This window comes from Drosophila elegans, unplaced genomic scaffold (assembly GCF_018152505.1).
Source record: "Drosophila elegans isolate 14027-0461.03 unplaced genomic scaffold, ASM1815250v1 contig_476, whole genome shotgun sequence".
Lineage (NCBI taxonomy): Eukaryota > Metazoa > Arthropoda > Insecta > Diptera > Drosophilidae > Drosophila > Drosophila elegans.
Genome location: NW_024545863.1, coordinates 25,092,271 through 25,118,280, shown reverse-complemented (window position 1 = coordinate 25,118,280; position 26,010 = coordinate 25,092,271). Strand labels below are relative to the sequence as shown.

General features: G+C 40.6%; 1 protein-coding gene across 5 annotated transcripts in view; it reads left to right on the top strand.

Moving 5' to 3' along the window:
* The window catches only part of LOC108136805, a 114,721-nt gene that overhangs the window by 25,769 nt on the left and 62,942 nt on the right, over positions 1-26,010 (top strand). For 4 of the 5 annotated variants that reach the window (XM_017258201.2, XM_017258202.1, XM_017258204.2 and 1 more), the window contains exons 1-2: positions 11,245-11,564; positions 23,215-23,656. The exons of the other annotated variant lie outside the window; for it this stretch is intronic. In XM_017258201.2, the coding sequence (XP_017113690.1) occupies positions 23,413-23,656 (244 nt within the window). In that variant the 5' untranslated portion in view covers positions 11,245-11,564; positions 23,215-23,412. Of the gene's footprint in view, positions 1-11,244; positions 11,565-23,214; positions 23,657-26,010 lie in introns of those variants that run through there. 5 annotated transcript variants of the gene reach the window in all.

Genomic DNA, 26,010 nt, shown 5'->3' with positions numbered 1-26,010 from the left:
AGCAGGTGTTAAAATGTGACCAAGTGCTGGCTGTCCTTTGGCACGCCTACTCCGCACCACCACCCGCCCCCGCCATCGCCACTTGGCTGCCTGGGTGATTACAAGTTGTTGACACTTTTGCAGTTTGCGGCAACAACTCAACTCAGCCCAGCTCACATCGGCTCAAAGCGAGAGCCAAAGTTGGCTGGCTGGCTGTGACCGTGGCCAAAATGCCGCAATTCTGGAACTGGCAACTTGGACGCCACTCAATGTCATAGGGTTGCCATGTGAGCTTTTCGGGTATTTAACCGATTTTTATATATTCGTAAGGATATGGGCTTAAAAATCAGGTCTCAAGGCTCTTAAAAAAGCAAATGCAAGCAGGTGCCCAATTTAATTGCTAATATTTTCTTTTCAGAAAAGTGTTGTAAAAGTTATATCCACTTTTTCAAAAAATGAAAAAAAAAGAAAAAAAAATCAAATTTCAAATAAACCTATTAGCTGTTGACAAACAATTTACAAACATTTACAATAATTTTATAATTTTCCATCAAAATATGTACTAAATATATATTAGCAAGACTACTAACCTAAGTATTATTGACCAAGCTTTTTAACAGCAGTCTTTGCTTTCAAAATGGGTCAGGCATATTTTAAAGTATATTAATAAACAGTGAAATCTCTAACTTATACAAATACAAATACAAATACAAAAAAACCGTTGAGTTTTATCAGATGTCCAGTTTCAGAACTTTTTTTGCGTTGAATAATAGTGTGTAGTTTTTTCCAATTCTTTGTAAGTATTATTTCGAATGCAAATCCGAATTCCTTTATTTTATTTATCCCATCAATTAGAATTTATTTTTAAGTGTATATGCATATTGCCCTGCCCATGCTTCTGCACGTCGCTGTTCTCCTATTTCCCGGCCAGATACGAGTTTACGACGCTGGCGTTGACTTTTTAATGAACACGGCAATTTGCCGAAAGGTGAGGAAGAACACTGGCACACACACACACTTAGGCAAGTGGATGAGGGGCGTGGCATGGCCTGGCATTTTTGATCAGCCTCGAATATCATTTCACATATCGTTAAAATTCGTTTAGGCGCAGCATACAAATTGCTACATTTCCGCCAAACTTCAAGGCGTTACCCGGGACTTTCAACCTGAACCTTCAGATCGACTTTACCGCCCCCCGCCCACTCCGCTTTTCCTGCTCAACGTTTCGCTGGCGGAGTACTTTCAAAAATTTGCTGCGTGCGTCTGCGGTGGGCCTCGTGTAAATTGAATGAAATTGAAAAATTTAACGCAACAGCAATTCCATTACGTTTGCCAGGCTCATTTTCACCGCGTTTGGGCTTGGCCTTTGCCCCTCCCCTTTCGACACCCACGCCCCACCACACACCACCCACCACCCACCACCCACCTATTCAGACCCCTTGTCCTTGCCTCGAAATTTATTCATTACATGCAATTTTTTGCGCCGTCTTCACTTTCGTTTATCTGGGTTTCCTCAACATTTTCGAACGCATTAGGCTTGGCAATCAGAAATCATGTGTGAAATGGGAAAAAATGTGCGAAATAAAATGAAAATCGTGCTGGCAACAGGAAAACAGTGGAAAAACATAAGCACACACCGTCAACTTGGGTCCCAATGGCCTTCAGGCATTTGTCTTCATACGTGTGTGTTTTCAATTACAATGGCAATTGTTGTGGTTACAACCATTACCTTCGGCACCAGGGAGAAAAAACGAATCAATGTAAATAAATAAACGCTTACAAACAGAAATGCACAAATAGATTGTCATCAGACTTCCACAGATTACCGCATTAGCCAGGGCACAAACAAAAAGCGATCAGAGATTCGAATTCAGATACAGATAGACGGATGGGGGCTGAACTGGGCTGCATATTGTATTTATGCAATCTGCATTTTATAAATATTTTTATAAGCAATCAACAATGACAGCAGACGAAGCCAGGGCCATCAGCTCCAGGCCAACATGTTGAGCATGCCAAGTGCGTTGTCTTCGCATTTCGAATTTCGCATTTCCCGTGTGTTATGTTAATGTTTAATATAAATGCCCGCTGCCATGTATTGGCTCCCTCTGCTTCTGGCTAAGGAGCTTTTGAAAGCCAAGAAGGAGGAAGTTCTTGGCTGCACTGGCAGAAAGGGATTACACTTTCGTACTTTCACATAGTACCTATATCATTAAAAAAGAGTTATAATTGCTAAACACAATAAAACTAGCTTTCAATAAAGATGGTAAGCCATTCCCTTGTTATGATATAAACAAAATTATATTTCAGCAGAGATTGCTAAATATACACTTCTTACTTCTTACTTCTTACTTCTCACAAATTCAAGAAAAATTACTTAAATAAAATGGAGTACAACATTCATGTGAATCTATAATTAATAAATGAATTTTATTGTTTGCAAATGTTGTGTTACTTTGATTTAATTGGACACTTTAATTTTAAATTGGAAGGAAATTTATTGTATCAATTTATGTCTAAGGACTTTTTATGTAATTCCCTGGGGCGTTTTTTGTTAAGTGCACGGCCGGCCATGTCCTTCCGAGATGCCTGGCGCATAAGCAAATAGATATTGCAGTCATCTGCGTTGACCAAATCCCATCATTCGGATGTTTATTCTGTAAGCTGCAGCAGTAACATTTAAATTGACAACGGGAGCGAATCGCCGTATAGCCCTGGGAATATGCTATGAAAACGGCTGGGCTATTAAATTTTTAAAGGACGAACATTTAAGTTTTTTTCGTCTGGTGAGTGTGCATGTGTGTGCAATTCTGGTTAGTTGATGTCGCCAACAAACTTGCATACTAAATAAGCCGCTGACTGCCACCATCTCTCTTTCTCTATCCCCATCTCTGCTCTTCCCTCCGTTCTTCCGAATTTCGCAACCCCTTTTCCATCCCGTACCACCCACTTTTTCTCCCACTTTTCCATGCCTTTCTCACCATTTTCCCCTCCCGTCCACAAGACTCATGCATTTTACATTTGCAGTCGTCAGCCGCTACTCATTTGTGTTCCTTGCGCCCAAAGGCGAACTAAAAGGAAGAAGGAGCCTCCCACAAACACACTCTCACGGGCACACAAGCCATCACACCACCACATGTTCATGCAATTACACAGACCACACACACACTGGCAAACACACGCATTGTTGCAACTGCACGGGAAATAGACTATTTGAATGCGAATGCGTCGCACATGTCAGACGGAATGCGCTTAGAAAAAAGGAGGAAAACGTTGCGGAAAAGAACAGAAAGTGCGAGAAGAAAGAATGAAAAACAAAATCTACCAGCAATTGGAGGTTTCCTTTTTTGCCTGCTTCTCTTTTCTTTTACTTCGCAATTGCAAGTAAGTTTTCCTTCTTTTTTTGAGTTCCAGGAAGGACAACTACTTGCTGGCTATTCGTAATGCAGACCCCGCACAGTGGGAAAATACGTGTTTTTGGGTTAAATAAATCTTTAAAAAATATTCAAATAAAGGTAGCCAAATATTAACAGAAAAGTCTAAGAAAATTTAAAAAGGTTAGTAACTAACATATTCTAATTACCTTTTATGATTATTTAAAAATAAATTATATAGTTTAGTTAAAGAAGACATGACCAGTCAAAAAAAAAAATTGTACATGAATCACAGAAACTGAATACCATATACCATACCATAAAAGTAAAAGAAACTGTGCAGTGTTGCTGCTATTATTGTAGTTGCTGTTGAATTTGTTCGTGCAACTATTGTTGTAGCTGTTGGCATTGTTGTTGTACTGTTTGGGGGCCCGTCTTCATGTTTCTCCATGTTGTCAGCAGGGCAACGGCAGCAAGCATCTGCTGTTCCGCTCACTAAATCCGTGCTACTTAAATCGTCCCTAAAATCCTCGTGGCAATTCTTTCGCCGTGGAGCACATGCAGCTTTTGTGTGCTGTATGAGAATTTAATGACATTCTTAAGTTGTCATCAGTGGCTGACTAGCTGACTGGTTGCCGGTGCCGGTGCTTGTCTGGCTGGCTGCTTGGCTAAACTATAGGACGACTCTAGTCGCCGGGGCAGCGATTGGGCCAACTATCTTGGCAGGCTGACTGCCTTCAGCACTGAGCTCCGACTTGGTGGCATCTTATCCTGTCGCCGTCGCGGATCCTTTAGCCCCAGCCCCATTTCCCATTTCTTCCCATTGTCGTTGCTGGCGCTGCCGGCATGGCAGGAATATCAAATTGAGTAAGACCAACAAAATGAGTTGAATCATTAGCGTACACAACCCACGCAAACAGATTCGTTGGGGGATAAACAGAAGGGGACAGAGTTATAGCACAGCCATTAAGGAAAAATAAAAAAAAAAATTTTAAAGTAATAGCAAGTTTAATATTTGATTTTATTAATTAAAAAAATCGGGCATATTTTAAATGTAATGTTCTTAAGAGGTGCTAGCAAAATTTTCCATTTAAATATGTTAGTCAATGATAATATTACCTTGTTTATATTAACAATAAAATTAGAGCAATGAAAAACTTCATTTAATTATAAGAAAATATATTTACAAATAAGATAGTAAGATAGTAGTATTATTTTGTAGTACTTTTTTTTTTAATTTATCGTAAAATAAGATGTTTTGCTAGTCAAAACAATAGTGCCTGTATGGCTTATAAGTTAATTTGTTTTTGAGAACATACGGTATTTTAAATGCAGTTGGAGTGTTACATGATTTTAGCTTACCAATTTGTTTGTCATGCACCTAATACCTTAATCGCAACTGTTTGCCCCCAGCCAAATCCCACATATTGCGCAATCGCGGACTTTTCCGGGAAATGGAACCCCTGCGGCAACTGCCGCCGCTGGATGCACTTTGCCTTTTGAGAGGATGAGGCCGTATCAGCATTAGTGTCTGATGTCACTTGTCTGCTGTCGGCGCTGCATCTTTTTGGGACATTTCTTTGGGGCAAAATCTCACAAGACAGTTCTCGTTTTTCCAGGTCAGATCGGGTCAGATATGAGGTATGGGTAAGCCGATTGTGCAACTCTTTTTTCATGGGATTGCACCAGGGGGGTGGGATTCAGAATTTAATTTTCAATTTCGGGCCAAAACATTTGCCTCTTTCATTTCACGCTGTCTGCCAGTCAAATGCGAAGGACTCTATATTCCATACTCCATAGTCAGGCAGTTATTTTTTCGCTGCATGAGCAAATCTTTAGTATTTGTACAAGCGACAGCCGCAGACTGGAAAAAGCCGCCGCATTTGAATATGCAATTTGCAATTTGACTTGGCTCTGTCGCTGAAAGGAAGGAGGCCAAAAACCGCGCGATTCTGTTGCCTGTCGACAGCTAGGACCTAACGCCCTCCCCCTCCCCCCACAAAGCTACTCCGCCCCGTCGCCTTGACTTAATCTGCGAGCTTAAGAAACCCCAGACTGTAACGAATGAACGAAGAGTACCCAGTAACTGTAACACTAGCTGAGCACTCAAAAAAATCTTATTGATTATTTCTCAATAAAGATTATAAAATATTTTTTAATTCGAAATATAAATTTAGAAAAGGCTAACAGGCTTTTTATTGACTATAAAACTCAGTAGTATTAAACATTTTTTAGATCAGTTTCATCAGTATTATTTAAAGGCTTGCTCATTCTTTTTAAACTATCTAAACTATCATGAGAAAGGCAAGCTCCAGTGGACACTACTGTTTTAAAGCTTCTTTAAGATTTATGAAGGTTATGACTTAGTATTAAGTTCAAAGTTGTGGAGTAAAAAATGTATTTATTGTTTTAAAAAAACTAGCAATACCTTAAATAAATATTTTACCAAAGATGAGAGTTACAAATATATTTTTTCGCCAAAATAAGTTGTTTTAAGATAGCCCTGTAATTTGGTTCTGAGTGTCAGTGGCATTTTATCACAGTGCTGGGCGCGTTTTTGTCGTTCGTCCTGTGCTGACATTTCCGCGCAAGATTTATGCACTCGGGCTGCAGTTGAAGACAGCTGTCGTTTGCCCGGCTGTCTTTTCTCGTTTTTCCCAGCTCCACGCCTAGCCCTAATAGCTTTTTATTCTCGTGCATGAAATATGCCGCCGAAATGTGAAATGAAACAGAGCCAAGTGCCAATCCGGATTTGCCATATTTTTTTAGGCTCACACTTTTTTTTAGCCCATCGCTGTGCTCCACTTTCAAGTTCATCAATTGTCAGCCGCCAGTAAATAGAATTGTGGGAAAAACGGCCGGAAAAGGGTGGCACAGAGACAACTTGAGAGTACAACAAACTAAAGCTAAGTTCACCTAACACACCAATGACAAGTACACACGTCTGCACACCCACCCACACACACACAATTAAGACTTGATAAATTGCTTTTGTATGCTGTTTCAGTCATAAGCCAACGCGGCAGCAAAATGAAACAATAAGCCACGTCCGTCAAGTCACCTCTTGAGGTGGCTAAAAGTCGAGTCGAGTTATGAGCGGAAGTCAGGACACCCTCGCACACATACACACACACACACACTCCGTAAGGCACTCACGCACACACTCACAGACAGCACTTCGTCACACTTGCCAAGACAATGGGACTAGACAGCCAGACAGACAAGCACATACACCCTTCCAACAACGCTTCGAAATCCAAGTTCGTTTCGCAACGAAACTGCACTGTTTTCGGTCTAAAGGGGAGTTCTTATCGGAAAGTAGAGGCTAAGATGAAATAAAGGGCTTTAAATATTGTTAAGGCCTGAACGGGCAATTAGAAAACAAATTCAAAATACAAGTTCGTGGTAATCATTACAACATATAAATAAGTATGTAGATTTTCGACACTCGATCTTAGATTTAATTAATTTGTTTCTAATGATTATTATTATTATACCATTTCTTTAGTTTTGAAGTACTTTCTTAGTCAAAGTTACATTTTAGCCAGGTGTTGCTTGATAAACGGTATAGTTTCCCTTTGAGTCGCATTTATTTCTTTTAAGCGCCAATTTTGGCTAATTGAAAACGCGTGTTATCACCGGAAAAGATTGATGTAGAGGGGGAAATGAGCTAGGATAACTGCCTTCTGGCATGCTCCAACAACAGTTCATTTTCCTCTGCCAACGAGCTATTTAAATTTTCCCAGCACTTTTTCAATAGCTGGAAACACCTTTGGTGTCTAAGGTCTGATAACTTTTCGGCTTATTTGCCGCCTGTATACAAGCGTGTTTGTCCCTTTTTGAGGCAACTAACTGGCAATCTATTATACGTATCCTTTGACCGTAACCGAGGCACAAACACACACTTAGCACAGGACAGTCTACATATATTTGTACAGTAGAATGTTACCTTTCGGCTGGCTACCTTGTGCGGGCCTTTATTGAAAATTGTTCAATTTGGAAGGACATTTCAGCACTCTCCTCCTCGGATCCTGGCCAATGCACACTATTTGCTTTGTATATCCGTTTCACAACGCTCGTCCTGCTTTGGGCCTAAAAACATTAGCAATTTCTCAATGGGAGTTTTATGAATCCAAAGGATTGAGTAGCTCGAAAAAATGGAACAAAAACAAAGCAGCAATTACTTTGAGGAGCTCAACTTTAACTTTCATTCCAATCAACTGGCTGAGTGACAACGGCAATTGTCCTGGCTGACATGGATGCGTATGAGGGAGAGGGACAAGCGCCAAGAGTCCTGGTGGCACTGCTTCCGTGTTGCGGTTTCGAGTGCCTGGCCAGCTGGCTCCTGCAATTGCTTCTAATTATGCACGGACTGCAGGGCAACAAACCACGCTGATGTTGACACACAGCCAGAAAGGGTTCTGCTCTGAATCTGAATTTAGAGATGGAGATGGGGACCGAAACCGAGATGGAAAGGAAGCCAAGGAGCCGCTGAAGGAGCTCGCAACTGTCACACAGTCGACTGGAGATTTCAGCTCGTACTTCAAGACGCAAATGTGTGTTGCCATGTATTGTACAATATTACGCTGAGAGAAAAGATAGCCCGTTTAATAGGAGTTTTAAAAGGTTTTTAAAAATTAGATTAGAAGATCAGGTGAAAAATTAATTTCGGTTAATCAAAAAACACATATATGTAGCTAATTTATTGACAGTCATTTATAAATTACTGTTCATTATATAATTTATTAGAAAAAAATGTTTCAAGTTAAATTTGGAAAAAAGCCTATTTTGATTTGTGCAAATAATTATTACAATTGTTTATCATTGGTTTTAAGAAATATTTAAGCTTGTATTAAAGTAATCCTAATTTGTATTACATTTTAAGTTGTTTCAACATGACGACGACGGCCACGCTACTGAATGTGTAAAAAGTTTCGTAAGACTTAAAAATAGTAGAGTTGTAGAGAAATAAATATTAATAATAATAATATTTTTAAATATTTGTTATATAAAGCCAGCATTTTAGTTAGGCCAAATGGTTGTTTTCATTTTGGATTTCCCTTTCTTCTTTCTCAGTGTGTATATGAAGTGGTGTGAGTGTTTTTGTGCGTTCTGTGATATTTTCTAATTTTCACAAAATAAGCAATTCTCACGTCTGTGTCCTTCTGCCTCGTTCGCTCGTATGGTGTGGCGTGCCGCTGGCCTGTGGTGTATCCTCGGCTGTGGATTTACTTCCAACCTGGGCATGTTGTTGTTTAGCCAACGGGCTGCAGATGGCAACGCCAAATGCTTTGTACTTCAAAAGCAAGTCAATTTGCAACTGGCTGCGTGTGTGTGGGGTTCCACCTCAGGAGCCTTCGCCACCGATTGTCTCTGTGCCTTCTGCATTGTTTCTCTGCCACATTGGTTTATGTTTGCTTCTTTTTTTTTTTTTTGAGGAGTAAAGTAAATTTGTTTTATTTCTGCTGGCAATCGATTCAAGTTTAGTTATTTCGCTGTCTTTGATGTTGGACGGGAAGCGCTCGCTAGCATTTCCCGCCAGCAGCAGTTTTTCCCACACCCACCACATGAATAACATTTCCTTCGACTTCTTTACTTTACAGGTAAGTCCCAACAATTTCCTGTTCTCCGCATTGTTCGCAGTAAGTAATAAATACAATATTATTTTCCATTAAAATTTATTAAATAACCAAGAAACTATTAGGGTGCTCTTGGGAGTTGGATACTTCAAAAGAAATAGCTCCGCAATGAGTATAAATTAGCATTGGCAATGTAATTACACTTTCATTAGATTAAAATATCATAAGTGCCATAAAAATTAAGTTATGCCGGAGGCGAGCACAATGGAAATGAAATAATCAGCTTAGTTGGGCTCCAGGCAAACATTAAAGTCCGGCCGCACAAAGGAGCACCGCAGTGGAGGAGCCCCGTTGCCAGGCCACCGGCCAGGACTTATTGTTTTGGCAGGGCATTGGGTCGCTTTGATTTCACGCGATAATTACAACCTGCTCTCTAAAGAAACACTCCGGATTGTGTTCGTGCAGCTATTCAGGAGCACAATTGGGGACCCGCGTTCATGAATCCGCCCACCGGTTCACTGGCCATCGGAAGGTCTGCTCAGATTTATAGCCTCTGCGACATGTTGACATGCCGCCCGTGCCGATGTCGAAACCAATTTCAATTGTTCCATGGCTTTCCTATATAAAATAGGAAATTTTATTTTTAGACCTAATTCCCGAGAAAACTCATATTCACTTTTGTGGTATTACTATAAAATTTGAATAATTTTAAGTTACTGCTTTTATTGGTTTAGTGACCTCGAGCTTAGAAAGAAATAAACTCGATTTAGTTATTGACTTAATTTATGCTTCATTTTTATTTTTACACTCTGAGTTCGCTTATACATTTCATAAAAGTTTTAAACTTTCTCATAAAATTGTAATAGTTTTCCAAGAGTATTTTAAAAACTCCCACATTTGACTTTACACGTTTACATTATTTATTTTTTAGTATATAAATTAATAACATGTATTTTAAATATAGATATAAATATTATTTTGATTTTAATGGGGACCATGCTTAACAGAATACCAGCTCGCATTCTTTTTATTTCTATTATTTGTTTTATTTTGTTTATATCATTGATACTGCGAAGTATCATGTTTTATGAAAAATAATAAGCTAAAGGCTTTTTTTAATGAGTTCTTTGGCGTATTCTGTTTTGAAAATTTGCTTGAAATCATGAAAATTGAGCTGATAGTAGTGGGAGTGAGGTGTCGAAGGGGTATCTCAATTTTTTTGCGTTTTTTTTCTTGACGCCAATTACTGCACGCTTCGTGGCACTGAGCTGCTGCTTCGGGCACTCGCTGCGTATACGTAATTTTTATTGGACACTTCCACGCGTCGTCATCCATCGTCTGTCGTCGTTTCCAGCCGCCGTCCATCCGTTTGTGTGTCAAATCGTGAGCTTTTGGCTCGTACGCAGAGTCCTAGGCCAACACGGCGAGCTTTGCTCGGCGAATATGCAACCAAAACAAAAACGGATAATTGCACGGCCACCTGAAACTCCGATTATCTGTGTGCGTGCCTCTCTCTCCCTCTCTCTCTTTCTCTCAGCTGGAAATCTCTCCACTTGGCCACCTGTGTGTGTTTGCGAGCAATGGATGCTGCTTAACCGCTACTTCAGACTCACACAACTGCAATTGGCAATTGATTAAGCCATAAAGTATTCATTTATTTACTTTCTATAAATACAAAAATGGTGATGTAACCGTTTAGCTTTCGGCGGTTGCAAAAAACTAATTTTAAGACTTAAAATGCATCTTAGAATTGTACGAGCTTTAATGATATAATCCTCAAGGACAATTTATAATATGTTATATGTTATATGTTATATTTTAAAAATATTGTATATCTCTAGCAAATTTAAATCCTAGCAAAATTTAAAGGAGATTGTTCTTTTAATTCTAATTATTTAGAATAATGGTAATTGGTACCTTTAGGTTGAGCAATATAAATTGGATGATGAATTACAAATTTTTTTGCTATAAGATATGGATACCTAAAATTCTATAAATAAATTGAAAAAAGAAATAAAAACCATAAGAAAAACTCAAAAATGCATATGTGTGCCCAACGATTAATTACTTATAACTATTGATGCGAGTCCTTGCGGCTTACAGTTTGAGATTCACAATCTCCACGTGAACCGAAAATTGGCGCCAAATGCTGCTCTACACACTCCACGGCTCTCTCTCGTTTCCCCCGACAAACGAGGCAATCCGAAGCGCCAAATCCGAGCACTCCGAGCCGAGTCCTTTGGGCCAGCCTCGTGCATTGAAAGGACCCGAGGGCTGGGGATCTCTGCGGGCCAAACAGTTTGCGACTGAGACTCGTGACGAACGGACGCGCGGCCAATGGCATACGGGCAGCGCGACTCAATCGGACCGCTTTTTGGGCTTCATTTCGATGCGACTCGAGCGGAAGCGGAAATACGAATGCGAATGCGAATGCCTACGAATTGCCAATGGCACGGCTGAAATGTGTGCGTGCCGCGTGCGATGATCGTCGAGTAAATAAAATATCCAGAAACGTGATAAGGCCAAGTGAAATCGAAGCTAAGCTGTAAATCATACAGTGTCAGCAAACCCAGAAAAAAAATCAGTCGAGTGTGCTTTCTTTACCCCGAGATTTGTGCCACTGCATAGTAAAGTATATAATTTAATTTGGCAAATGTGTTGGAAAATTGTATGGCCCGGCGAAAGGGAAAGGCAATGGAAGAGGAAAACTGCGAGCAGCAGCTGCCATTGCCGCACGGCTTGCTGCTTACTGCTTATGCTGGTAATGGGTTAATGCGGTTGAGCACTCGCATGCCTCCACACTTTAACCCCCCACCATTCTCCATGCTCAATTTTCCATTCCACTCCGCTCCGTTCCGAAAAAGCAAATATTTCATGTTATTTACCTAGGTGCGCCACTTTCGTTAATTGTATGCAAAAAAGTTGCCAACATTCGCCCCGCTGTGTGGCTGTGTGAGTGAAGTTTTTGGCTCAGGTTTATTCGCTACAACAACTTTTGGGTGGCGGGTTCAATTACAACCCCATAACCCCATAGCCCCATAGCCCCATGGCCCATCGCCTGCCGCACTATTTCCGCTCTAAAATTTGAGCCAACTTGCCAACGTTGCCAGCTGTGCTTCTAAAGTCCCGATTCCAACCTGCGACGTTGCTGCGCCTCAGTGGCGTTCACTTAGTAAATAAATTGGCAATCGCATTTAATGTGAGTTTATGTGCGTCGCTACCTTGGCTCCTCTGCCGGTGCCGCCATTTGGTAGTTATTTTTTCGGTCTCCGGTTTGTTGCCTTTCTTGGCTCGTGCTCATGTGCAAATCGTAAATTCACGTTAATGCCGAAATTTCACGTGATAATGACGTGATTACCTGGCGCACACAGGCCCAGCATGTTGCGATCCCTCCACATGACTCGCTGTCTCGACTGTTGTCCCTGTCGCCTGCCTATCCTTGTCTGCCAGGACTTGGGCATAAACTACGTCTAAATACGTAACATCCAAACATCCAAACATCCAAACAACCAAATGGGAACTCACTCCGCTGGCAACTCAACTGAAAAATGAGTGCCCCTAAAAATAGTTGCAATGCATTCAACTGAAGCGGACTACTTGTAGTCCTGGCGAGGAATTTCTGGTTAGGCCGAAGCGTAAAATTGTTGGCGTAGTTTCCAAGTGCTGTTCAATGAGTTGGAGTTGAAATTGCTGCAATTGTTGGGTGAAACCGCCCCATTTGTAATCCGAAATTTAAAAGGTGCTTTAAAGCGTTCGGGTAACTGTTCAAAGTTCTTTGCAATCGCGTAATTTGGCCGTATTCTTTGCGTTTTATTTGCAACTTTTTAATTACTTTTGAGCAGCGATTTGAACTTTGCGCCTGTCGCCCGTTTACACTCTAATTAAGCGGCCCATTCAAGGGCCCTGTTTTGTTTTTGCTTCTTCGCTCTGCTGCTCCCGCTTCTTATCGGCAAAGACGAAGAAGTTCCCGGCTTCTTTCAAATGCAGCTGTCCGAAGTTGGTGGCGCTTTAAACGTTCGCTGGCATTTCCGTTTCCGTTAAATCGCTCCTAAGCCAGTTTGTTAGTTTTACCTTGACATTTTATGCAGTTTTTCTCGGTGCTATATGTATTTTTTCCAGCTGCCTCTTATGCGCTTTGTTTTCCTTGTTACCAGCGCGCAATTTTTTCTTGCTACACAAGCCAAAATAAGTTTAGATCGGCATTCAATCTCATTACAAAAAATGAAAATAAATTGAAATTAAAGTAAGCGAAATTTATATTGAATTCTTTTACCTGAAACAAAAATTATTCTATATTCTTAAAACAAAATATTAGAGCTTAAAAAATCAAAATGAAAATGTATTAATAATTAAATGTTTATAAGAAATGGCAAAGTAAACGAATTTGTACTAATGCACTGTATAGATAATTTAAAGAGCGCATTTGCAGTACGTATTTTTAATTTTTAACTTTTATTTGTTTAAATGTTGTAAAAAGTGTTTAACTTTGTTGTTCGAGATAGATGTTAAAGATATTTTCTATAAATATATGTAGTACTCTTGCGAATTAAAACGAGACCCATGTAAGTTTGTTATATAAGCAGTGTGATTAGTGGATCAGGGATTAAAGCAAATATTTTTCCTGTGTACAGTGGCAATAGCAGCAGCTGCTGGTGGAACAACTTTAACAATATTTGTTTTGCTGCAACACTCCTCCACCTTCTGCTCACCGATCCGTTGCCTTTGTTCGTCGTCGGGCTCCTTTCACTTTGAATTCCCCGCTGTCCGCACCCGAATCATGAATCATTTCCACCGCTGCACCCACTCGCTCCTGCCGTCCTTTTGGCCACATCTAAGTGTTGTTTAATGCAGCTTTTCAACTCATTCGCTTTGACATACACGTGTGCCGAGTCGTCCTGGCTTCCACATTCCACTTTTTACTTTCTATTTTTTATATGGTCTTTCTACGTTCCTGCCTTTGCATGTGGCACCAGATTTGCTTATGCAAATGTGTCGCTGTGAAGGGGATTTGCCATTCGCACCGTTCGTCCTCGATCGAAATGTTTACGGTTTCTATTCGAGGCGGCTGATGTCATGGCTTGTCGATGGTCGGTTTAAATAATTGCCACCGCAATAAATTATTAAATCAACAACAATTACTCACTGGCCGACCAAAGGGAATCAATCAATGTTTTTGGAGTGGTCGAAAATCGGATGAAGTGAAGTGAAGTGGAGTGGATTCATAAGCTGACAATACGCCAGCTCTCCCCACGCACACTAGGTTTATTATAACGAGTTTCAGGACAGCAATTATGCGAGGTCGGACCCTCACACACTTGAAACACCTGAACCATACACACACACATTTACTTATTAATACGCATACGCAGTGTTGCCGGCGCAGGCTAATATATGGCTTGGGCGTTGCTTTCCAGGGCTTTGTAATCGATATTACAATGGTATTGTGTTAGGCCCCCGATATGCTGGCAGTACAGGTTTTTTGCCTTTTTTTTATCGCTCCCTGCATCGCTTACAATCGAGGGGTCGTGTTTGTCCGGGGGAATTGACAATGCATGTTTAATGTGCTTTGCCTGTAATTTGTAATTAATAATACATGAGCTGCAGGATGCCGCCCGCCGTCTGAGATCCTACCACATGCCAGTGCAATTGGCTTTTGCGGCCCACATGCAATTTATGGCACGATTTGCCTACTTTTTGCCTACTTTCCTGCGTTCTCCCATTTTCACTTCGATTTTGGTCGAGTTCAATTCGATTCGAATCCGTGTTCCATGTCGGCAGTTTGCCATGTGCCAGCTGCCTGACAGCCAGATCAGCAAGCAGCCAGCTGCTGTTGGTACACTTTATGTCATTTTTTGATTTATGTGTGATTAGTATTGGCCGTCCTTCGTCTGGTCCTGTCATTCGGAATGCCCCGAATGGAGCGAGTAAGATTTTCCATTTGTCTGGCTCTCTTGTCAGTTGTCATTTCATATGAATACATTACGATATCCGAAGTTCGCCTCGGCTCCAGCCACTTTCAACAGCTTTTTGTTGCTTTCGGTTGACTTTTTGCCAGCAGTGCAGTCAGCAGTCGTTGTCGACGTCGACGTCGAAGTCAACCCTTGAATTACACGCCTCGATGTTTCTGTAAAATGTGCAAATGAAGTCGCCGTAAGAAATTCCCAGGCTGACACACATGGGGCGAGAGATTTGAACAATATAAACAATGACAGGCCATAAAATATGCAAGCACCCTAAATACCTGCAGGCCCTGGGTGCTTTCTGATTCAGTTTTTGCTTCTGTCTCTGGATACTGCGACTGGGGGAGCCCTGTTTGCTCACCTGATTCCGATTGTTGATGTAAATGTCAGAATAAATAATAAATACCAATTTCAGACGCCACACGGCGCCTTAAATTCCATAACATACCGCCATTTCGTGACTTTAACGAGGCTTTAATTTCAGAGATTATGGATTTAATCCGCTTTTAATTACAGGCAATGTTCCTGCTGCTGCCGACGGTCGTGTATAATTAAAGTATCAAATGTGTAAATTGATTATGCAATTAGCAGACCAGCAGTGTTAGTTAATTAAACTTCGATGAATAAATTTATGGTATTTATATATCCATCAATGAGTGCTGCTTACAATAGCCATGTATGAGTTGGAGGTTTATTAAATTACGAAAGCCAGCAATTGAAAGCACTTGAACTATTAGTTTATTTGCCGTAAGCATTCATTCATTCCCATTCAGATGGGAAACTTCTTTGGTTCCTCTTCCTACTTTCTACTTTCTGCCTTCTGCTTTCTCCTTTCTCGCTGCTCCTTTCTCCCCCCCTTAACCGCCCTTTCTTTTCGTTTTGCTGCTCTGCTCCGCAGTGCTCTCATTTATTCATACGTGCGCTTATTGCAATGTTCATTGCTTCATATTCATTATGGCAATGGAGCAATGTGCGTTCTCCAGACAGGAGCGCTACGAATGTGTGTGTGTGTGTGTGTCCGATACGTTCGATAATCCAATAAATATTTATGAAGCACTTTATTGGAACAACACTGAATTACTTTACGGCAGATGTATGTATGCATACGTGTCTACTGCTGCCATATGCAGCAGATTCAGGAGCAGAAACAGCATCAGGACCAAAAAAGCCTAGCTCCGTATCATGCGGGCAAGGAAAATATTCGGCGAGATACAAAAAAAAGAAACTATATTTGGCATTTGGTGAAGTGCTGCTCGAGCTCTCCCATATTGCTTATACGCACGAGTGTACGCTTTGATGCGGTCACTTTGGTCCAACGTTGCTTGTTGGTAGTATGGTTTTTAATATTTTTAAGAGCCCTGTCTGTGAGCTCAAGTCCCGACCAGCACTAATTGCCTCTCGTTCACTCCAAGCACTGCGTTTGCGTATGTGCTTTCTAAACTCATGTATAAATTATAGACTGTCGACTCAAGTGATTTGGAGGTAAAGTGCTGCAGTTTGTTGACCCAATTAATCTGTCAAAGGCCAAACACCTGGGCCAAGACAGCAGTCCACTATCCACAATCTATGCACTGTTTGCATTGTTAACTCACCGCCAGGGGTGTGATTGTGTTGAAATGACGTTTACCATGCGATCCCATATGTAATGCGCTATATCCTGGCAATGGCTGTGGTTGACGGATTTCAGTTTCTAGCCCGCTGATAATTAAATTGTGAATCCATAAGCTATGCAAATTAATTTAAGTGGAAACAAGGTGCCAAAACAAACACATAGCCATTTACATTTGATGTCATAGAAATGGCTCTTGCAAAAGAATTTTCATTTTATAATAAAATTTATTTCTTATTGTTCCCACTTTTGGGTATAGTTTATTAAGATTTAAAAGCTTTGTTGTCAATAAATAATATTTAAAATTAACTACACAAATTGAAATTAAACCCCTTCATAAAATAAAGAATAAAGTTTTACCAGAAAAGGCAAGGCTTTAAAAATATGTTTGCTTTGCTAAAAAAAAAATTAAACCCCTTCATAAAATAAAGAATAAAGTTTTACCAGAAAAGGCAAGGCTTTAAAAATATTTGTTTGCTTTGCTAAAAAAAAATGAAATAGTCATGTCTTGTTTTGAAGAATAGCATTAGCTATAAGTAATTATATTATTTTGACCGAAACTGTATTGTGTTTTTTGTGTTTTTCCGCTTGCAAACAAATTCAAATGCAAACACCAGTGAATGCACAAATGAGTACGACAAAATCAATGCAAGTGCAAACACTAAATGGCAACACGACAATGACAAACAACAAAAGCGGCAAATATGAATGATGTGATGGGGCTTGACAGGGGGCGTGGCAGGTGGTTGTGGGTTTGGCGGACTACCACCTATCACCCATCACCGCCCAACACCCTTGGCATCGAGTTTAAAATTATTGACCAAATTTTCGGGCAAACATACCGCAAAAAACGAGCACAAGAGCAAACTATGGAAACAATGCATAACTGGGTCAGTTTGACATGTCGCTGTCGCAGCAAACCCTGACGTCGTCTCCCCTCTCTTTCGCTCCATTAGCGCCCTCTCTTTTTTCCATTCGCTTTCCATCTCCCTCGCACTTCCACTGCAATGTTTGGAAATGCATGTGGGGCGGTAAAGCGGCCAACAGAATGGGACGAATGTCAATGCATAAAATTCATCAAATGACTTTTGCAGCTATTTTTCTTCTACCTTCATGACAATGGGTTTTGCAGGGGGATAAGCCATAAGTGGGGGCAGTGATGCGGGTGGAGGGGGAGCGGAAGCGGGAGGGGCGGTCCTGGAAGGGCAGACAAATAAATTGCAAGACATGCAATAAGACGAGGACGAGCCAAATGTGTGTCTAAGTGTGTCTCTGGCTTGTCTAGCTGCCCTCTTGCTCTCCTTCTTGTATGCAAATAAAATTGTACACGAAATTGACTTTATGCAGGGGCCCATCTATACACAGAACACACGTGTTTGTGTGGGTTATGGTGATCCAGTATGTGTTTTTTGGGAAATTCTAATAGATCCCCGCCAGCATAGTAAAATCCATTTTTATAGTCAAAAGAAACATGTGGAATGAAATACTGTTAGATTTAAAATGCTTTAAATAATTACATGTGGAATGAAATACTGTTAGATTTAAAATGCTTTAAATAATTATATTAAGTTTATATATATAAATATATTTCCAAAAATGTTATTTAATACTTTTAACAATAATAGGTGGCACAAACACGAGCAGAAATTAAATTAAAATAGTGTAAATTGCCTTCAATATTATTAAAGCAAGTAGTTGTAAGAACTTCTTTTAAATACGAATTTATCCGTAAAAAATAATCACAAAATATGTTAGCAAACACTTGATTTAATCTTTAAAGTTATATCCAAAAGGCATTGCTCAAAAGCGTGAACTTTAATAAATATTTGTGAGTCCGGCTACAAATACACCACGTGTTCCCATTCTCGAGGTCCACCTTCTGAGCGTTGGTATGTGCATATTGTGTTAAACCTTAGGGCGAAACATGACTTTGACTAACGTTGCTGCTGCATGTAAATGGCACCATGCCGCACGCCAAGCCAGCCGAAACCGAAGCCGAGGCCCGGACCCAATCCCAATCCCAATCCCACTTTCAATCCCGAACCCAGGCCACATCGGAGGAGACCATGCCACACGTTTCCCCGTAATCATCCATTATCCTAATGCCAGGTCCATGCCTAGGTCCCCCGAGTCTGAACCATGTGTGTGTGTGCACTGGTCGATTGGATTACGCCTTTAACCTGCGTACACTGCTCGACATTTTGTAGCCGTAGCAGCGACATTTATTAATGGTGCGACAGGAATTTTATTTTGGCCCACTTCCAGGCAGTGGCCGAGATGATTGGTGTAATCGTTTTAATTGGCCATTTAAGGGGGCAATCAATCGACATTTGAAAAACTGTAAAATTCATGCGTCACTCTACCTGCAACTGCGGGCAATTACGGGGAACCACATTCCTCCCACATTCACCACGTATAATTTAAATGTTTGATTCATTTTTCAACCCATTCTGCCTGCCCGGCCAAAAAATAATCGTGTACCTCTGACGACATCTGCTGCGATTCTCAGATAGTCAGACGTACATAGTTCACACAGGGGGTCCTGAAATCAATACTCATAAATTAAAGTCATAAAATGGCGACAAACCATACAGTCAATATAAATAGAAGCCAGACACGAATTTTCAAATGCCACAATCAGTCGGTGAGGTAGAATCAATCGATTCACCTGTTTTACTGGCTGTCATTTTATGGCTGAACTTTGAAGAAGGATATGGACAGAAAGGGTAACGTTTAAAGCCAGTGTAGGTAATCAAGCAATGGTTAGCTCTTACGTCCGTTTAGAGTTCAAAGTGCGCTCTGTAATTGTCATGTGTGTTTCTCATTAAATTAAGGTGAGATGCGGTGGCTACAAATCAGGAGCAGAACAGATCGGACAAGTTTGCGATGGCAAGGCACTTGACAGCATCCGCAGACGCGGCCTCCAGGCTCATTTGAACTTTCACAAACAATAAAATCGTCCTAAATATTACATGAGACCGTGTTGCGACCCCGTGACTGACAGACAGACAGGCCAAATAAGTCAAATAAGTCCACCAGATTCGTGGCTGATTTTCAAACAAGCCAGCACAGACTAAATTGAAAAAAACAAGTTTTGCACTTGAATCGGCAAACATTTGCGCACTCATTGCGGAACTGATTGTTTACCCACAGACTAACCCAACTTTTGCACCATTAAAATTTCATTAGAGTTTCGCTCTAGCCTGTAATTATGAATGAAGTCAAGCAGACAGTTGCCCAAAAACTGTAGTAAACTTTTACTATGAAAGAGTTAGCTGGTTTTGTTTAAATATCGCAATACAGTCAACTAAAATTGATGGTTTTGTTAAGTGATCGCTGAAGTTGATTTCGTGTAGCATAAAATCAAAACCTTTCAACCCTCAACCTTGAAACTATTAAAAATTTCATAAATACCCTTGATAGTTTTTTATTATTTAAAGGAGTATATCTCTTTCGGTTCATAGATAACTTTATTTATTAGAATTATGTAAAAACAAATTTCTATCTACTACACTTTCGGTGATTTTATTTTTATATCTTAAATAGTTAGCTAATCATTAAATTGTTTGCTTCATATTTTCGGTAAAAAAATAATATTTGCCGAAGAGGCTTTCCTAGCAATATACTTTTCAGAATTCTTCAATTTGCTTGCCTTGTATAACTTCCACAGGAAATCATTTGTATGGTACAAAATAAGATATTAACTTTTTATTATTGAGAAATTTCGTGGGCTAGAATAGAAATTTCGAATGAATTTTGTAGAAATTCAATTAGTTAAAAATGGCTTTAAGTAATGGGAAAAGTTCAATGAGTGACGCAACCTTAACTTTTAAAGAGCTAATTACAAGGACATGATTAACTTTGCCAGCTGCTCCAATTGCATTTGTCATGCATAGAAGGCGGTTCAGAAGTCTTCAACTGTCACTCGACACTGCATCTGTGTACTGCCGTCGAGGTGCAACCGCATGGTGAGGAGCTCTCAAAGGATAAAATGGGGTGGATGGTGTATCATGTTGTTATGTTGCACATAATTATATCAGAGCCGCGAAAGTTTCCCGGCAATTTTGTTGACTGCCACTCAGCCAGCCGGCGCTGGAGGAGAAACTTTTATGATATACTGACACTGGCAGGCGGCTAATTAGATATTCTATCGTTCTATTTAATGCACTTGACTCGGCCGGCATTCTTGGGATTCCTTGCCAAGTGTTGTGTCACTTTCTATCCGGCTCAACTACCCCTTTGCCGGCAATTTGCCGGACTTAAGACCAAAGGAATTCCAATTTAAATCGAATTTTCGGCATGGCATGTGAAAGGCATGTGGAATTCTCTCTATTTTCCAGGCCGACGGCTGGCCAAGTGTGTCGATGCACTGACTCAGAGAGCTTGACATACAAATTTGTGGTACATTTATTGGCTTGTTTGGTCAGTCCGCACACATGTGGATAGAACGCGGGAAGGGGGGTCAAAGGGCAAGAGCAAGAGAAAAAGCCAAAGATTTTTAAATGTTAAGCTGACTCCTGTCTGACTGTCGGGGCCACTGACACACATATACACATTATTTGCACAGCTGGTGAACTGAGACCGACCGGACTTTCGGTTCCGCCCCTGAATCCTGAATCATGCCCTCGTGCGGTCGACTCGGTGCGCTTTAATTTGCTTTATTTATTACACATTACCAGACCAATTGCAGGGCACAGCTGGCCGCCTCTTAGCCTCAACGATAACTTATGCAAAAAGTTAAAACTTTAAATAAATAAACTTTGGGGCGGAGGCTGTGCTTCTGTGCTCCTTCGCTGCTCACACGTAACAATTTGCGAGGTAAACATGGCTTTATTTTAGTTTCAATTTTCGCTTCGTTATTTTTCTACACACTCACACAAAGGGCTGCTGTTTGTTTTTAGATTGCAGCACGGCGTTGCATGTTGTCTTTGGCCGTCGTCTTTTTGCCGCCATTTTACGCTCGTTATGGCAACACTTTGGCTCAAAAGCAAACGACAGCCCCGAACACATCTCAAACGGCGGCCGCGTTTGCACAGCGAGAAATAAAAAAACGCATCTCCATCGCGGGGGTAACTGCGGGCTGGCTGGATGGCTGGATAGCTGGATAGCTGCCTAGATGGTTGGTAGGAAAAAATCATTTCAAGCAAAAACAACAAGGGAAATGCGGAAAACGCCTTGGCGCCTTTCCTTTCGGGCCCCTCCGCTTTCCCCAACCATTTCCCCCTGCCGTTTGTCGTCTGTGTTTGCCTGCATTCGCTCCGTTGACTGGCAACTTTCATCGCCTCGGCCTTCGTCCTTCAACCTCTTGCCACCCACACGACGCCCACGTGATTGACTGCAGTGCGACGTGTCTCTTTCACAGAGAAAAAAAGGTGCAGGGTATATAATTCTTCACTTAAAAATGTTAAATGGAATATGCACCTGTATTTCAAAACTCATCCCTTTAATCACACCTGAACTGGGACACTCTTTGTTCCTATTCAATTTCATTGAATTGACACTAGCAACGAAGTCAAAATTTTATACCTACTAATACAGGTCAACGCTTTAAAACTTAATAAGTGTGTAAATATAAATATAGAGATGAACCCTATTTAATTTATTTAATTTATTTAATTTAACTATTTTTTGCCATTAAATGAATTCACACCCATGGGCTTTTGAAAAAATAAAACGGAGGAGAGAATATGAAAGTCATGTTGTAAATCAATGTTATTTTATTGCCCAATATTATTGAGACACATAATTTGAAGCTACCTTGTTTTGTCAGTGTGTTGTTTTTTTTTTTTTGTTTCTTGTCTGGTAATAATTTTCTGGAGCCACTTTTCCTGCGCCAAAAGATGCGTGTTGCATTGCCTGTCTGCCGACTGTCCGTCCTCTGTCATCGGAGTTTGTTTACATGATTGTGCACAGAATGAGTGTTTGCCCGCTCCGCGTTTTCCTTATCCTGCTGCATTAGCACTCGAGTGTTTGCATTTCCTTTGAGCCAAATCGCAGCAAATTATATTTTTATTGATTCGGCAAACATTTGAGCTGCGCGATTGGTTCGATAGAGGCGCTGCTAGAATGGCAAAGTGAATTAATTTTCCCGCTTGGGATTTTACAGTTTGCATATTGCGCATACGCCACCGACATGGTGGATTTAGATAGCAGAGCGATACAAGGCAAAAACCGCAGAAGGAATAACAGCAACAAGAACAGGAAGAGCGGCGGTAGCGGCCACAACTTTTCGCATTTACTAAAAAACTTTTCAGCATTTTCTTGTTACCCGCCAGTATTCTTCGTTTTGCTACATGGCCATAGACCCACTGAGCAAATTGTAAATGAAAAAGTTTTTATGTTATTCAGTGTTTGCAGGGGGCGGAACCGACGTCTAGCTCTCCCTTTCTGCCCTCCTCTGCCGCCTGTGTCCTTCCATTTGTCGGTAGTTGTTTCTCTCGTTATTGCTGCATTATGTCTATTGTTGTCTATATACATTTTTGTCGAAAGTAATTGTAAATGCTGTTCATAGTTTGACTGTGGCCGTGATGTCCGCTTCCTTTTATTTCCCATAGTATTTTCCTCTGTGGCACTCAATTCGAGAGTTTTCCTTTGCCCAGTTTTCCAGCTTTTGCAATGCTAACAGAGACTGGTTTAAAAGTCAACATTTTGGCATTCGGCTAAGGGAGTTTGCCTTTAAATGTTTAGCTTTAATCCCCGAATTTATTTTTAAGGCAAACAAAAGTGATGCAGTCGCACAAATAAAATAAACACATTTCAAAGCTCAAAGCATGTGTGAACTCCGAAACATGAAAATAATGCCGCACAGTGCTCGAAGCACAAATTAAGCCAGCGGGAGTGGTGAAAACAAATAGAAAAAATCAACTTTAACCAACATTTGAAGTGGCGGAACAGGAGGATAAAACCACAACATGACCCGCTTTCGCATAAAAAACCTGAAAATCCTCTCCTGCTGCCTCAGCCTGTGGGTGGTGCTCTTCGGTGGTGCCCTGCATCTGGCGCAGGGCAGCGAGTTTCCCGAGCGCGAGTGCTGCGACCTCACCACCACCTCCACGGTGGGGCCTCTGCCCATGCCGCCTGCCGCGCTGCCCACCGACAAATCGCTGTCCTCGGCCACAACGGCCTTGGAAACGGATCTGGCCATCGGACGATCTGGTAAGTGGTTAACTGGGTGCACCCTAAATATGTACTTCAAATGGGGAAAAACTTAAATTTCATATTTTGCCCCTTTGATCAGCCAGATTGATAAATGACCACATCAAATACTATAAACATGTTTGGTTTGTAGTTAAATATTATACAAATCGAAAAGACAAAAGACAAAGTAGTTTTGTTTAACTTGTTCACAAAACACTAATTAAAATTACATTTTCAATATTTAAATTAAATTAACAAGCGTAGGACTGTTTTAGAAAATATGTAAATAGTAAAATGTGGGCATCATAAAAAATATATCAAAATATATATGAAATGTTTTTAATAATATTTGCCAAATATTTTGAATGTGCAAGCAATGCTTTCAATAGTGTTTCTATTATGTATTTTAAAAACATATTTATCTGTGACACCCCTTTCAAAATCAAGAGTAACTAAGTTATGCAATAACAAAGATATATTTAGCAAAACTCTTAAACCCTTAACATAATTTATTGCATAAAGCAGAACCACATTTCTTCGACTGCATCAGGCTGCGGTTTGTGGCCCATTGCCTATTCATAGTGGCACTAAAAATGGCCACGTCTAATTACCAAGCGATATTTAATGGCTCAATGAGCAGCTGGAATCCACCCGAGGGTTTGGCAACAGAGAGATAGTGGAGGACATCATCATCACTTACGCTCCAATTAACACAATGACCTTTCGCCAGCCAGCCAGCCAGCCAGCCAACCAGCCACCCAGCCATCGATGCAGCTGAGTGGTCTCACAGATCCCACGGGGGCATAAGGGGGTTAACCAGGGAGCTGGCCTTGCTGGCGGTGTGGGAACAATTTGAAATTCAAAGCAAACGTCAGCTGTAAAACAATTTATATTCACTTTGAATTGAGGTTTTGTTTCGCATTTTATTGTGTTGCAGGACAGACAGACATTGGGGTAAATATAGAGGGATATAGAGGGTTATGGTACGTGTGTGTCTCAGTTTCTTGCTGCCAACTTGACTCCTTTTAAATGTTTGCTGAACGTTACTACGTGTTGTAAACAACAGCAACAAAATTTGGCTGCAGCATACTAAGTAAATATAGAATTTGATTGAGTTCTTGCCCAGGCTGTAGAATATTTTTTGGTTTGTAAGCTGCATTATTTTCCGATTTCTGGCAAAGATTTAGATATATGCTTGCAGTGACGCAATTAACATAAAAAAAAACTGTTAAAGCCAAAATAAGAGATTTATAAATAACACAAAAAAATTTAATGGCCCGGGGCGAATTTTTACTATTACTATTCATTTTAAATTTTTTCCATACCTTCAAAAGTTTTCAAGCCGGAGGGCATAAAACTTTTTACTCTCACACAATTGCAAGCTTTGTATACATACTTAAATGTCAAATTAGCCACGAATTAAAAATGTCAGTTGAAAAAGTTGAAGGCTCCACTCCGCAGAACTTACTCCCCCTCCCCGATCCTGCAGTAAACTTTAACTATGACGGACATTCGATTGGTTCGTGGAATAAGTTAAAGTGCATTAACCCCTCGATTTGAGTCGGCTGAGTGGGGATCAATACACGCACTTAGTGGTAGGGAGGGGGGTTCGTGTCACAGTAATTGAGTTTATTAAATAATCACAAATATCGATTGGTTTCAATTGGTTTTCCTTTGCTCTCGACTTGAAAGAGTCGGGTCGTTCGCATGAAAAGGGCCGATTGGACAAAACAAATGCGAAATGTTAAAAAAAGTTTATTATGCAACAAGCTTGATTGACTGACTGACTGTCAGACGAGAAAAGACCCTAACACACACAGGTTGGCAGGCCAAATTAGTCATTAAGCGATGCTCTCAAAGTGCCAGACGTATTGAGTGCAATGCAGGTCGAGAGAACACTACAGAACCGATGGGGCTGCAATGTTAAGAAAGTGCTTACACATGGAAAAATATAATACTTTCTGAGCTGAGTAATAAAACTAGACAGTTCCAGAAACCCGTTCAAATATATTCTCTTTAACAAAAGGGATCTTTTAAGTTAAAAAACCAATTGAGCTTCATAATTTTCATATTTTAGTACAAATTTATAAAAAATCTTGGTACTGTTTCGACATATAAAAACCATCAAAGTGATCTGATCAAAAAAAGATGCTTTTTGCCGTGCAGCACAAGGGTAAAAGACGTAAAAAATTGGCAAAAAGGACATAGAATCCTTTCTGCATTGGGTTTGACGTTGAGGGACATAAAAATTTCCGTTCTATGTAAGCGGCTTGCCTTTTTTCATACTGCTCCTAACAATGTTACTTGGACATATGTGGGATGGCGGTGGTGGGGCGGACATGTAGGTAAAACGTGTGGAACGTCGAGAGCAT